Source organism: Clavelina lepadiformis, chromosome 1 (assembly GCF_947623445.1).
Source record: "Clavelina lepadiformis chromosome 1, kaClaLepa1.1, whole genome shotgun sequence".
Lineage (NCBI taxonomy): Eukaryota > Metazoa > Chordata > Ascidiacea > Aplousobranchia > Clavelinidae > Clavelina > Clavelina lepadiformis.
In genome coordinates, this window is record NC_135240.1 from 8524499 (window position 1) to 8536562 (window position 12064).

Consider the following 12064-nt stretch of genomic DNA (forward strand, 5'->3'; position numbering starts at 1 on the left):
AAGATCAAATATATTCCGTTGGAAATTACGAATAACACTTTTGGTCTTTTAGTTTTAGAAGTTTTCAGCAAAGTTGGAAATTAAGTTTGATATCAACAGATATGCTGTGGTGCCTCCTTGGATAATAATCTAAAATTATAAATTGAGTCTATACACTTCACCTGCATGATGATCTTTTTACAGTTGTTGTTCTAACAGTTTTATATACAACAAATATCACCCTATATTGTAAGACACCTAAACAAATTGCTTTTAGACTGTGCATAAACATCATTTTCAAATCGAAAACTAACAGGCAATAAGGCAATGTCAATAAAACTAGTTCGTTGCTGCGCATGTGAATGTCAAGGTATGTAATATAAAGCAAGCAACTCGCAATGTAGATACGAATTTGCAATTTACTGAAGTCATCATTATGAAAAATGTTATAATCTAAAGTACAACACAAAACAAAGTTGACATAAAATATGTTTAGCAACAAATACAATTACATCTGCAAAATTGTGTTGATAAAGTTATGATGTCCAAAAAATATATCCCAAACCATCAGCAGTACATAAATACCAGGTATGACATACTAAATATGTCATGATGGCAACTAAACAAAAATCAAAACTAAGATAGTTTTCTATTAAGCAAAGCAACTTGTACATAAACCTTTGTTAACTACCCGAAATGGGGGCACTGGTTCTACCAGATGATTCGCTTTTTATTATTGCTTTTGGCATCTTTTTCAGCAATTCTGGCACTTCAATTTTCTCGTTAAAGTCTTTCCACAGCTCATACAGCTTCAAAATAACACGAGTGATTTCAATTATTTTATCTATGTCAACATTAAGGTCAGCAAACCAATCCTTTGCTTTGTGTTCTAGATTTTGCATGACACATGCCATGTGCAGGCATGCCAGTGCAATTTGGAAAGGTGGATACAGTAAATTAACATCTGTGCGATATGTGTCATTTACAATACGCCACGCAATTGGTAGGAGAGAATCAGCAAGGTTAAGGTCAGCAACATATTGCACAAGCGGACGGTATGGGTGATATACAACTAAACAACAGTCCATCAGCTCAAGCAAGTAAAACTCGCATTCCCATATGTGATTATGGCGGTAAATAAAATCATTAGGAAATGCATATGAAAACTTGCTTTTAATTACGCTTGTTGTGGCATTGGAGATGCGATTGTTCGAAAGGACGCCAAACTCTTCCACTTTGGAAGCGAGAAGAATACAAGTTGGTGCAAGAAGCAAAGGATCACAACTTCGAAGTGGATGTTTCGAATAAAAGCGCTTAAAATAAATAGTGGCGGTAGCGATCACTTGCTGTCGTGCTTTCAATTGTTCACCAATGGCCTGAATAACATTGGCAAAAAACATCATTATCTTTTGGTAATCTGTCTCTCCCAGAAGCTGCAGATCTTCATTGCGTTCACGAGTTAAAAAATCCTGAGTAAGTAACCACTGTTTGCAATGGGAGCTCTGCCAGAAATTACCAGACATCCTTCTACAATACCACTATAATATCGCATAAATAAAAAGCAACAATAAATTTTATGAATCTAAAACAATCGGCTGGCAGTTATTTTTACAATGATATCTAGATTGTTAGACATAACACAATAAACAAAAAGCTGTCACTATTTTATCAAAACATTTCTCATAGTTTATTGTTAATCTAACTTTTAATGTTATAGGCCTAACATAGTAACGTAAACCTAATAGAAATCTTTCTTCTAATCTAGACTTCGGTTTACAATAAAACCCTAATTAGCTTAAATCGACTTTTTGCACATATCTATTCTCCTAACCTAATAGTAAAACATGCTTGCGCCTTTACACGGTTTGTTTAAGCAGAAGTAGGCCAAGACAAATATAGGCTTATCGCCCTAGCGGCCTAGCCTGTCATTACATTACCTCATTAGTCATTAGTATTACCCATATTATAGGCCAAAAAGTCGATGTTAAGTGCAATAGAGAAATGCCAAATTTAGACATAAATCACAAAATAAGCTTTAGGAAATATCATAAACGAAAAGTATAGGCCAAGGGTTTAGATATCTTAACAAATCGTAAAGGTCTTTCATAAACGAATATTTTGGGCTACTCCCATATTTGGTTATGATTAACGAAACAGCAAACAATTTATGCGAGACGGCGTTGTTGTATCTGAGTAACATTTTTACGCCACTGGCGTGTGAGCGTAACAGCAACTGGCGCATGAGAATTCCAGCCTCTGTCGAGTGATGTCACGGTTCATTTTCATTAAGATGGGCAGGTCCCTTTGTCGTGTTGAAAATATGTGATTCTTGGATAACTTGGTAACAATTTGTACAGCAAGGGCGAGAATGATGAGCTTCGTTATAAGCATGACATTTTTCTACGTTCTACCAAAAGGCTTCTACTGCAAGCACATGCGTGGGTGCTAGCCAACTGCACAAAAAGAAAGAAAGTAAGCTTTTGCGTCAGTGGAAGAAGGAAAACACTCAAGCAACTGTTACTCATAAACTCACGCGCACTGACTCACAATAACTTACGCGCTGTGGAACATATAGCGTTCATAAAAACCACGCGCCAGTGGCTTAGGCAGTTCAAATAACAATGCACTGCGCAGCTGTCCCGTAACTTATTGTAAAGGTATCAATTCGCTTCAGACAAACAGTTCTGGCAATTTCCACGGCTTTCCAGCTGTTAACGATGTTGTTGTTGTTACCTGCTAGCACACAATTGCCACACCTCGTCCTGATTCATAATAACATTAATTAAAACATGGCCAATTGGCCGACGGTGATCAAATTAAGTTATTAGCATACGATGTAGCGTGCATAGAACAACAGCTTAGTTGGAAGACAAAAGAATATCTAAGGATTCTCTGCAAAATTAATTGGCTGCAACATATAGGACTGCAAATGAGTACGGTTCCCATTACACGAAAGGTAACAGTGCCGGCGAAAACCATTCAAGTGCGAACTTGAAGGACCGCTAGCATGCTTGATGCGATGAACAGCGCTAGGAAGTGAGTGAGACAAAGGCAAGACAACTGTTCCCAAGTATCAGCATTAGACCGCATGTTTATTTCAACTTGAGGCCTAAAACCGAACCTTCATGACTGCTGTAGCGGTCCTTGCTTGTCGCAGTTTATAGTTGCAACTGAAGCGATGTTCGCCAACCCTAACAGTTTGCATCAATCATTCCATTCATGGAACTACACGCAGTGATAACGAGCTGAATGTAAGCTACAACGAGATGAATGTAGGCTACAACGAAAGGAATTACCATACTTAAATTGTAGTTCGAAAGTGATGCAGTTGGTTGTCATCCATGTTTTCCAGTAACGCTAAATTAAAGTCCTATAAAGTTAAAAACAATCGTAAATCGGGTTGCGATTTGACTAGAACGTGTAGACTGCTTTTCTTGTCACGCCAAACTACAGTTTTCAATACATTGCTGGGTATCGAAACAATTCCGAAAAGGGTTTTGAATAAAATGCGCAAACGTTTGCAGATAATATCTTGGTTACAGAGGCCAAACCTCGGTCACGTCCTTAATCTCCTTTTCTGTGTGAACCAGATGTTATTCGGTCACCCAAACAAAATACCGAGGCACGGAGTCTAACAACCACTGGGTACTGCTGTCACCACCGAAAACATTCGGATGTAACATGGTCTGCGGCTTGCTCCTCCACACCACACTCACGATCCGTAGAATTTGCAATAACCTATATCTGTACGGAGTTAGCGAAAACGCCCGATGCTAGTTTGCAGGTGATTAAACCGTTGCCTCCCCAGGCAATACCGGGTAGCAAAAGTCGGTTTGAATGGGACTTCGCGTGTTTGCTCAAATCTGTAAAGCTATAGATAGGGTATGGCAAACTCTACGGCTTGTGAGTGTGATGCACATCGAAATGTTCTAATACTAAGTATTGATATATTGTGTAGGCATAGGCCTATAGCCTACATTGTGCAAAATAGCCTATTCCATTTGGCTCCGTCCAAGTAAGGTATAAAAATCCCTTATAACAGTGGCTGCATATATAGTTTATTAAATTTCATTGGTAAAAAATTACATTTAAATGAACATTCGACAATCAATGTTATTCTCTCTAACTTTTAGAAAGCAATAATGCTATAGTCCTAAAAGCCATATTAATCAAACATTTTTAAGAAATAAAATTTTCATGAGAAGTTCTTCGAAATTCTTCCCATTCGAAGACAAAACGATCTACAAATTAAACTACCTGTAAATTCAAAGTAACATAGCCTAATTTATAATATATTCAGAAATAGTCGCTAAGTTAATAATTAAGTAATGAAATGAACACGCTCTTTTTTGCCCCACTTTTCCCAAAAAATTGTAAAAGTTGTAAGCTAAGTATATAAAATAGAGTTTAGAATGTCTATGAGAATCTCTGTTTGTTATCATTGCAGTCCGTCCAGTAGACATGCTCATTCTTTTTGTCTGTGTACCAGCATTTATTCAGCCGTTAGCTTGACAGTCAATTGGGCGTTTTTGTCTGTTCTGTAAATCCAACAAAAACAAAACCGTGTTATTTAAACATGTTTTTCACATACTGTCAACAAACCGAATCAATCTCCATACTTTGCATATTTCTTCTTGTAAAAGAGTTCAGCTTCAGGAATAGTCTGAGGCATTGTCCGCTTCATTGTTTCAGGAAAAAATGTGGCCAGGATCCCTGCAGCAATGGACAGTACGCCAAATATAGTCGTGGGAAGCCATGAGATGTAATCTTGAAGGAGAATGATGTAAGGAGAAGCAATGCTGCCTACCCTGGCCGCCATGGAACCTACTCCAAGAGCGTTACCTCTGTTAATAAGCAGAACATAAATGTTCAAATTTAGAATATAGTTTTTATTCTTCACTTTTTGTTTGGCATCGTTTGTTAAAAACGATTTAGTAACAATGCGTGCGACTTCTGTATAAACTTGGTTTAAGGCTTAATGAAATCTGCAGATTTAGCTAAACTGCATGATTAAATTAAATCGCTCGTTTTAAACTTGCTTATAACACTTAACTAATCGTCAAGTCATGAATTCAGTTTAAGTTTGTCAGTAAGTCACACACATTTTTGCTAAACCAGTTTTCACAAACGACACATCAAGAGTCATAACTCGTTAGTTATTTCGCACCTTATCACGGTTGGGTAAAGCTCAGCTGTGTAGTTGAAAATAACTCCGAATGTGCCACCAACCCCTGCTTTGCCAATGAAAGCAAATGCCACGCCGGCCGCCAGCAAAGCTGTAAAAAATTAATGGGTAAACCCGACCGCCCAAGCAAAAACGAAATTAAAAACTGATCGCTATAAAGGTCAAAATCTTAAAGGGCGTGCTTCTGAAGTCATATTTGTCGTTAGCTGAATTCTTATAATGCAGAAAAGCAAATGCATTTCATGACGTATTACTTGTTTTAAATTTTCCTGTGGTTTTACCTTCATTGTCACCAGCAATTTCAGTAAACACGGTGCTGAGTATACAAGCCAAACCTTGCAGTACCATAAATGCGATCAACAATGTTCTTCGACCAAATCTTTAAATAATAAAACGGTCATAATACCAGTTTAATCCGTAAATAGAAAAACCTGAAAAAAAAGCTCCGTTAAGTTAACGGTGTTAACATTTTTATGCCAAAATACCTGACAAAATTGAAATTCAAGTCAAAACATACAACCTGACTAAAAATTAATCGCATATTCCTTACAACTGCAAGCTTACATGCATAGAAAACAATTGTGTCTTTGATCAAATCTACCTGTCCATTGTAAATTGTATAAATAGAAAAGCCATAATTTCCATCATTCCGTTAATAGCATTATTTACAAAGATATTTCCAGCCAAGCCTCCAGCATTTAACGATAGACCATAATAAACCATAGAAATCACAAGCCTTAAGAAAATTAAACTTATTAAAAAAAGAATTTTTTTATTCTAATAATGAATTAAATAAAGTAAGATTATAGTCTATTTAGAATTGTTTAAAGAAAATTACAAACCATTGAAACATGCAGTTAAAAGTGATCAGTCGCATTTTCTTTGTTTTAAAAAGATCCAAACTTGTGTATGTTTTCTTTAATAGATGAGCATCAGTCTGAAAGAAATACAACCACACAAAACTTTTCATTAATGACTGATTATATTAGAGTAGAACAATAGTTTGAAAATAAAAGTATAGGTACGGAATATCTACTAGGCTATATGCTATACATATATGTATGTATAACCTTAAGTATAAGCCCACGTAACGAAGTTCGCACTTTCGGTTGAAGCTTAGTTTATCTAGGTAGCTACACAAAAAATGAAGAACTTAATTTACTTTTAGAAATAATTAACCTTTTGCTATAACATAATAATATTATTAATAATAATAATAATAATAATAATAATAATAATAATAATAATAATAATAATAATAATAATAATAATAATAATAATAATAATAATAATAATAATAATAATAATAATAATAATAATAATAATAATAATAATAATAATAATAATAATAATAATAATAATAATAATAATAATAATAATAATAATAATAATAATAATAATAATAATAATAACTTTTACCACTGAAACTTGTGCTTCGTCCCAATCTTTTTCTGTGATAAGTCTGCGGTTGTGTTTTGCAAATTTTTCACTAATTTTTTTGCCTTTTGTGTCCCGTCCGTTTGAAAAATGCCATCTAGGCGAGTCTGGTATCTATCCGGTATTCACATATTCAGAAAACGTTAAGATAAGCCAAGAAGTTACTGATGAATCAAATAGTATCAAAAACTTACCAAGAAATAGATTAAAAAATATGGGGTCTGAGTAAGTGTAATGACAAGGTAAAAATATCTCCAATCTCGCAGAAGGTAAGCCACCAGCGAGTTCAGCATATATCCAACCGAGAACGCAGTGTGAACGTGAACGCCGGATATAGTTCGCTTTTTTCCGGTGATTTCAACCACTTTAAAAACAATGTTAACTCATGTTTAATGATGATTCCTTGATTGATATTCTTAAAAGATATAGAAATAGAGTAACAAATTCTCCGTACGTGCGCTAAAACTTGCAACATATAACCTATTCTAAAACTCATAGAACAAGAATGTTGAGGCAAAAATCTTTGCAAAACTAAGCTGAAAATAGTCTGTTAGCTTATTTTAATCGTACCATAAACAAACATGATAAGAAAAGCGCCATGCGAGAAAGCAGCCACGAAGAATCTCAAAACAACAAAAAGCCAAAACCAAGGCGCGAAGGCTACAGAGATCCCGGATATCACACAACCAATGGAGGACACAAGCATCGTATTACGTCTCCCTATACTAAAGAAAAATTACTTTTTTGAAGCGAGTCAAGGAATATTTAGACGAAGATGTGAAAAATTTATTATTAATTTATTGATGTTGAGCTTACTAGTCAGCTAAATTTCCAAAAATAATCGCTCCGGCCCACATTCCAGCAAAGTATATTGAAGACGCAATTGTGCTCAATACCTTTTGATCACAAACGAGGCTCCACTAAAAGAATATGGTCAAGTAAATAAGTTCCAGTCCTACCAAATGGAAAAATTAAAAAGTAGTTGTTGAGGTGTAACTCTCGAATCTCTTTGTACCTGCATGTTTGTAGTGTAAGAGAAGACACTGGTTTCAAAGTGGTATCCGTTATCGCATTTAATGGGAGAGGCATCTTTATCAACACAGTTAAGATTCGGGGCTTGACAAGACGACAAATTGTATCCGTACCTAAATGTATAGATATTTATTATTATTCACAATTTATGACTACACAGGAAGATAGCCATTTCCTTTCCGGGTTCTTTAATTAATTAATCCCCAGATAATATCATTTCATACATGGCGCTATATTATCTACTTTTTATCATAAAATTTCTTCCTAACCAAAAATCACTTTCTTTTGCGAATAAATAAAGAAGTTATACTTTTAGAAGAGAAGTAATACGTAAGTAGTAACAAACTTTAGACGGGTTGACAAACTATAGGCCTACATTGTTTGGCTTGTAAGGTAATTTTCAAGTCAAGATATATAAAAGCTTAAATTTACCACCTTGAAAATCTTGAATTTCGAAAAGGTAACTTTCTTAGAGTTGTTCAATCAAAACTTTATTTTTAGAATCTTAACCAACATGAGTAATTAATCAATTGCTCATGAAATGTCTTATAAAAAGCTCGTAATCATTTCTCAAATTTAGCAAGAGTCTCAAGAAGCGCCCAACTCAAATATCATTAATAGAATGGAACATTTGTTTCTATTAAATCTGTCAACGACAACTAACGGAAAGTGTCATGACGGAAGTGACCTCAGAATAAAAAATAAAAATCTGACCTTTTGCATCCGTTGTATTCATCGTCAATGTACGGGGTCGTATAATTGAAAATTTCGGACTCGGTCAAGTTTGGATAAAGCGAACGATCATCAAGTGGCGGTACGTGGCATCTATATAAAGCAAATAGACGGAGCCTATGAGTTATATGTTGGTTTACATGATGTGGCACCGCGACGTACACGGAATTAATCTCTTTAATTCTGATCAAACTAACTCCTTCTTTTAACCAGGGTGTTTTGTACAGAAAAACTGTAAAAACTGAAGAAATTCTTGATAAATTTGCCACTTTTAAAATTGTTGATTTACACAGCACCTTATAGCCTACGTTGTACAACAATAAACTACAATACAAACGAGCCAAAAATAACGCTCTCAAATTGACAAGGTTTTCGTTTTTATTTTTATTTTTTATTATCAGCAAAGTGTTTCAAAAATATGAACCCATTTTTCAATGCAGTCCTACAGACAGTGTGATGGGCTCATCAAATTTAATAAGCGCAAACAAATTAGGACTACGCGCAAAGTTCAATCTAACTTTCATAATCTGTTCCTCTAAAGTGCCTGGCCGCTTTCTTACAGCCCCCCTCTTACACAAACAACCTGTTTCTTCAAATAGTCAGTACTACTGACGAATGGCGCACGGAGCAGCAGCAATACCAAAACGCCTTCGATACGCAGCATGCTGCATAAAATTACACCTTCAGTGTTGCTCAACTGCAGCACACAGAGAAAGTTTTCTTGCGTACTTGCCATCTTGCGAATTGTCCACAATGAAAGAACAGAAAACGAACATCAAAGCACACGTGCTAGCTTAAAATTAAGCGCAAGTGTGACATCACATTAATTTGCTGATTAGTTATGAGTTTCTTAAAGCACTATGCCTTGTCCTTTTCCTTGGTGGATCAAAATGTTTCGTTCACGGGCGGTTTGTAAATTACAGAAACAAAAGTAATTTTAAACTGGGTCCATCTTTGTGAAACTCTTTTACACAATACTTACCTGCCAAATAAGACATTTAACTTACTGTGTATTTAAAGTATAAACTGAACCCACTGGTTGTACAGCAAATCTTACCTGTAAGGCACTGAAGCAGCAAAGAAAACAGACGCAATATTATGGTGACCTGCAGGTATCCCCAACAAATAAACTGACAAAACCAAAAATATTTGGTAAGGTCCGCAGTGCCCGACTTTATCGAGAATTATATCAAATTCAATCATTTTTAGAAGTTTATACTATCTATGTACTATCTCTCAATCATAAAAAATTATCCTAAACCTTTTAAAACAATATTACAGTAGAAATTTTAAAAAATATGCAAGTCTATGTCACAAAGAGCGATACAATACAACAGCATTGTCGTACGCCTACTTTACATTAAGCCGTCTTAACCTATAATCTACATTTGTTTTTCCACAACCGCGTACCTACCTTTACGAGCATTAGTTCAAAAGCAAATATTAACAACGTGTAATTCCTGTTTGTGTAGAACATACTTTCGCAAGCAAACAAGAAGGAAGCGTTTTCCGCACAACCTTACGAAAGAGCAACTTCAAAAAGACAACGACATCTCAGACGAGCTGCTATTGCACAGCCGGAATTAAAAAGTACGACTTAATATATCAGAAAGCATTTAGATCCAACGCAAAATATTTTGCCTCCAAAAGTGCAGCTTATGCTTACCCGTCATTCAAAACTTACAAGCTCTTAGAAATGGACTTACAAACAGCAGATATTATCGAAATTTTGTTATGGTGGCTACTACGCTACTTTCGTTATGGTCTACTGGAGACATCGCCACTTCACTCACTTGCCAAAGACCGACAACAAAAATTGGTATAACTAACTACGTTCACTCTACAATCTGTCACTGCGCAATATTGAGAAAAGCTGTACAAGCAAGACAAATCCCCTTTACGGGAGATAACTGCTCTCTGTACCTTTAGTTTAGAGCAGGGGGTGTTAAACTCAATCGCACCAAGGGCCAAAACTCAAAATTTATTTAACGCCTCGGGCCGTAAGGATAAAACTTGATCGAACGTTTCGTGACACGAGTACATGTATTGAAACAGGCAGCGAAAGAACACCAAACTTTTGATGTTTTTGACGATTTTTGACTGGGCTAATTTTGATTAATTATTATATTATTCTTCTCTTACATCATTATGTTTCATTCATCTCCTTGCAAAAGCATTAAAGAATTAACAAACTATAAAGAAAAAAGCTGTCCAGATTACAAGCGTTAGAATAAATCGATTTATTCTATCGTATGATGGGGCAACTGCTGTGCTGCTGTGTTGTGCGATTTGTAATAATCTTGTTTCTTGCTTAAAAGAAGTAAGTTATGCTGTACAATGATCTCGCGGGGCGGAAATAGTTCAATATTTTGGCATTGCGGGCCAAGTTTTATTGTAAAGCGGGCCGGATGTGGTTCTAGCCATTCTAGTATCATAACTTTATATAAAAGATTGACTGACGATATGACTTGGGTTTCCGCATAGGTGAAGAAAGAACATTTTAAAACCAATATTATATTGACGCCTATAGTTTTAAAGTGGATTCGAATATAAAACAAAAAATGGAAAATCACTGCCGACGTTGACAAAACTGTTGCATTTTTGGGCTTACTGCACCAACATATCACTAGTCGTGAATCACCGTTTGGTTTTGGTATAATAAATGCTTCATCAATGATTCATCTCACCACGCAATGCATATTGCTTTAAACTTTAGTTCATAGTTTTTCTGAAACTATACGAAATTCTAATATTTGTATAAATTGAAAAATTATGCAATTCATGTTATGTTTTTGGAATTTTAATTTAATTTGTATGCAATTACATAAGCTTTATTTATATCGTTTTTATATTAATCTCGTTTTATTATTATTTAAAGTTTGAATGAAATTTTGAAAAATATTTTTCATTCTGTATCGGCCTATGTTAGGCTATGTAAATTTAGTAAAAACTTAACAAAAAGGTGATGATCTTAATTGAATTTTGTTTGTAATTATTTAAATTTATGTGAACTTGTAAAAATGTATAGAAAGATATTTAAATTTGATTGAATTTATTTGAATATTTAAGTATTTATATACATTTATTTCAGTTAAAAAGAATAATTTAGTTTTACATAATTCCTATGTGACTTAATTTTTAATGACGTTTGCAACCGATAACAAGTGGTTTAACCCAGCACTTAAGCTGCAAAAAAGTAAGTGAAAAAAGCTATGGAACCGGTAACCAACTTCAAGTCGATTTTTAGGTGACAATTCTACAATTACATTGCGAATTTTGCATCAATTTTTCTTAAAAAATTTTTTGCTGCTATTGATTGTGAAAAACAATCGCGTTGTCTGACATGAGAATATATAGTTGGTTAGTTACCGTATGTAAAAATTTTACTTTTTACGTCCTTTCTTGTTTTGCCACCATACAGGGCTTGCATGACAATTATTAGTATAGCCTACATAAAATAAGATTCTACAATCATACCACATATTCCCATTTTCTTATTGTTAGTATGTTTATGATGGGCAAGATGCATTCTCGTTCCTTACCTGCAAAAGCAGCAATGAAGGTCATTGTGTCACGAGAATCAGGACTTATAGCCGTCATAATAGACCAAAAATGATCCCAAGGCCTGCACTTGGACAACGTTGGTTTAACTTTTTTATTTTGCTTGTTAACTCAATTTTTGAGTGACTATCATCTTCA

The 12064-nt window shown here is 34.8% G+C and overlaps 3 protein-coding genes across 3 annotated transcripts in view; all 3 read right to left on the bottom strand.

Moving 5' to 3' along the window:
• Positions 1–303, bottom strand: part of LOC143446122 (phosducin-like protein 3) — a 1871-nt gene extending 1568 nt beyond the window's left edge. Inside the window, exon 1 of the mRNA XM_076945623.1 lies at positions 162–303. Coding sequence (XP_076801738.1) covers positions 162–167 — 6 coding nt within the window. The 5' untranslated portion in view covers positions 168–303. The remainder of the gene's footprint in view (positions 1–161) is intronic.
• Positions 238–1853, bottom strand: LOC143446114 (cyclin-C-like). Its single transcript, XM_076945611.1, has one exon. It carries the CDS (start codon positions 1500–1502, stop codon positions 663–665), a length of 840 nt encoding a protein of 279 aa, XP_076801726.1. The 5' UTR covers positions 1503–1853; the 3' UTR covers positions 238–662.
• A 2167-nt stretch (positions 1854–4020) lies between these two features.
• Positions 4021–9641, bottom strand: LOC143446136 (organic cation transporter protein-like). Its single transcript, XM_076945648.1, has 13 exons — positions 9423–9641; positions 8348–8458; positions 7617–7746; positions 7418–7521; positions 7172–7326; positions 6796–6965; positions 6584–6715; positions 6007–6101; positions 5766–5900; positions 5446–5543; positions 5147–5255; positions 4599–4823; positions 4021–4517 (listed from the first exon to the last, which is right to left on the bottom strand). The coding sequence occupies exons 1-13, from the start codon at positions 9566–9568 to the stop codon at positions 4472–4474; spliced, it is 1656 nt and encodes a 551-aa protein (XP_076801763.1). The 5' UTR covers positions 9569–9641; the 3' UTR covers positions 4021–4471.
• Between the last annotated feature and the right edge of the window lie 2423 nt (positions 9642–12064).

What these genes read in the sequence shown, in the direction of transcription:
- LOC143446136 (XM_076945648.1), bottom strand. Translation starts at nt 9,568, where the DNA reads ATGATTGAATTTGATATAATTCTCGATAAAGTCGGGCACTGCGGACCT. An exon ending in GAATACAACGGATGCAAAAG is followed by an intron (nt 7,747 to 8,347) that starts GTCAGATTTTTA and finishes CTATACATTTAG; the next exon opens with GTACGGATACAATTTGTCGT. An exon ending in ATACAATTTACAATGGACAG is followed by an intron (nt 5,544 to 5,765) that starts GTAGATTTGATC and finishes TATTATTTAAAG; the next exon opens with ATTTGGTCGAAGAACATTGT.
- LOC143446114 (XM_076945611.1), bottom strand. Translation starts at nt 1,502, where the DNA reads ATGTCTGGTAATTTCTGGCAGAGCTCCCATTGCAAACAGTGGTTACTT.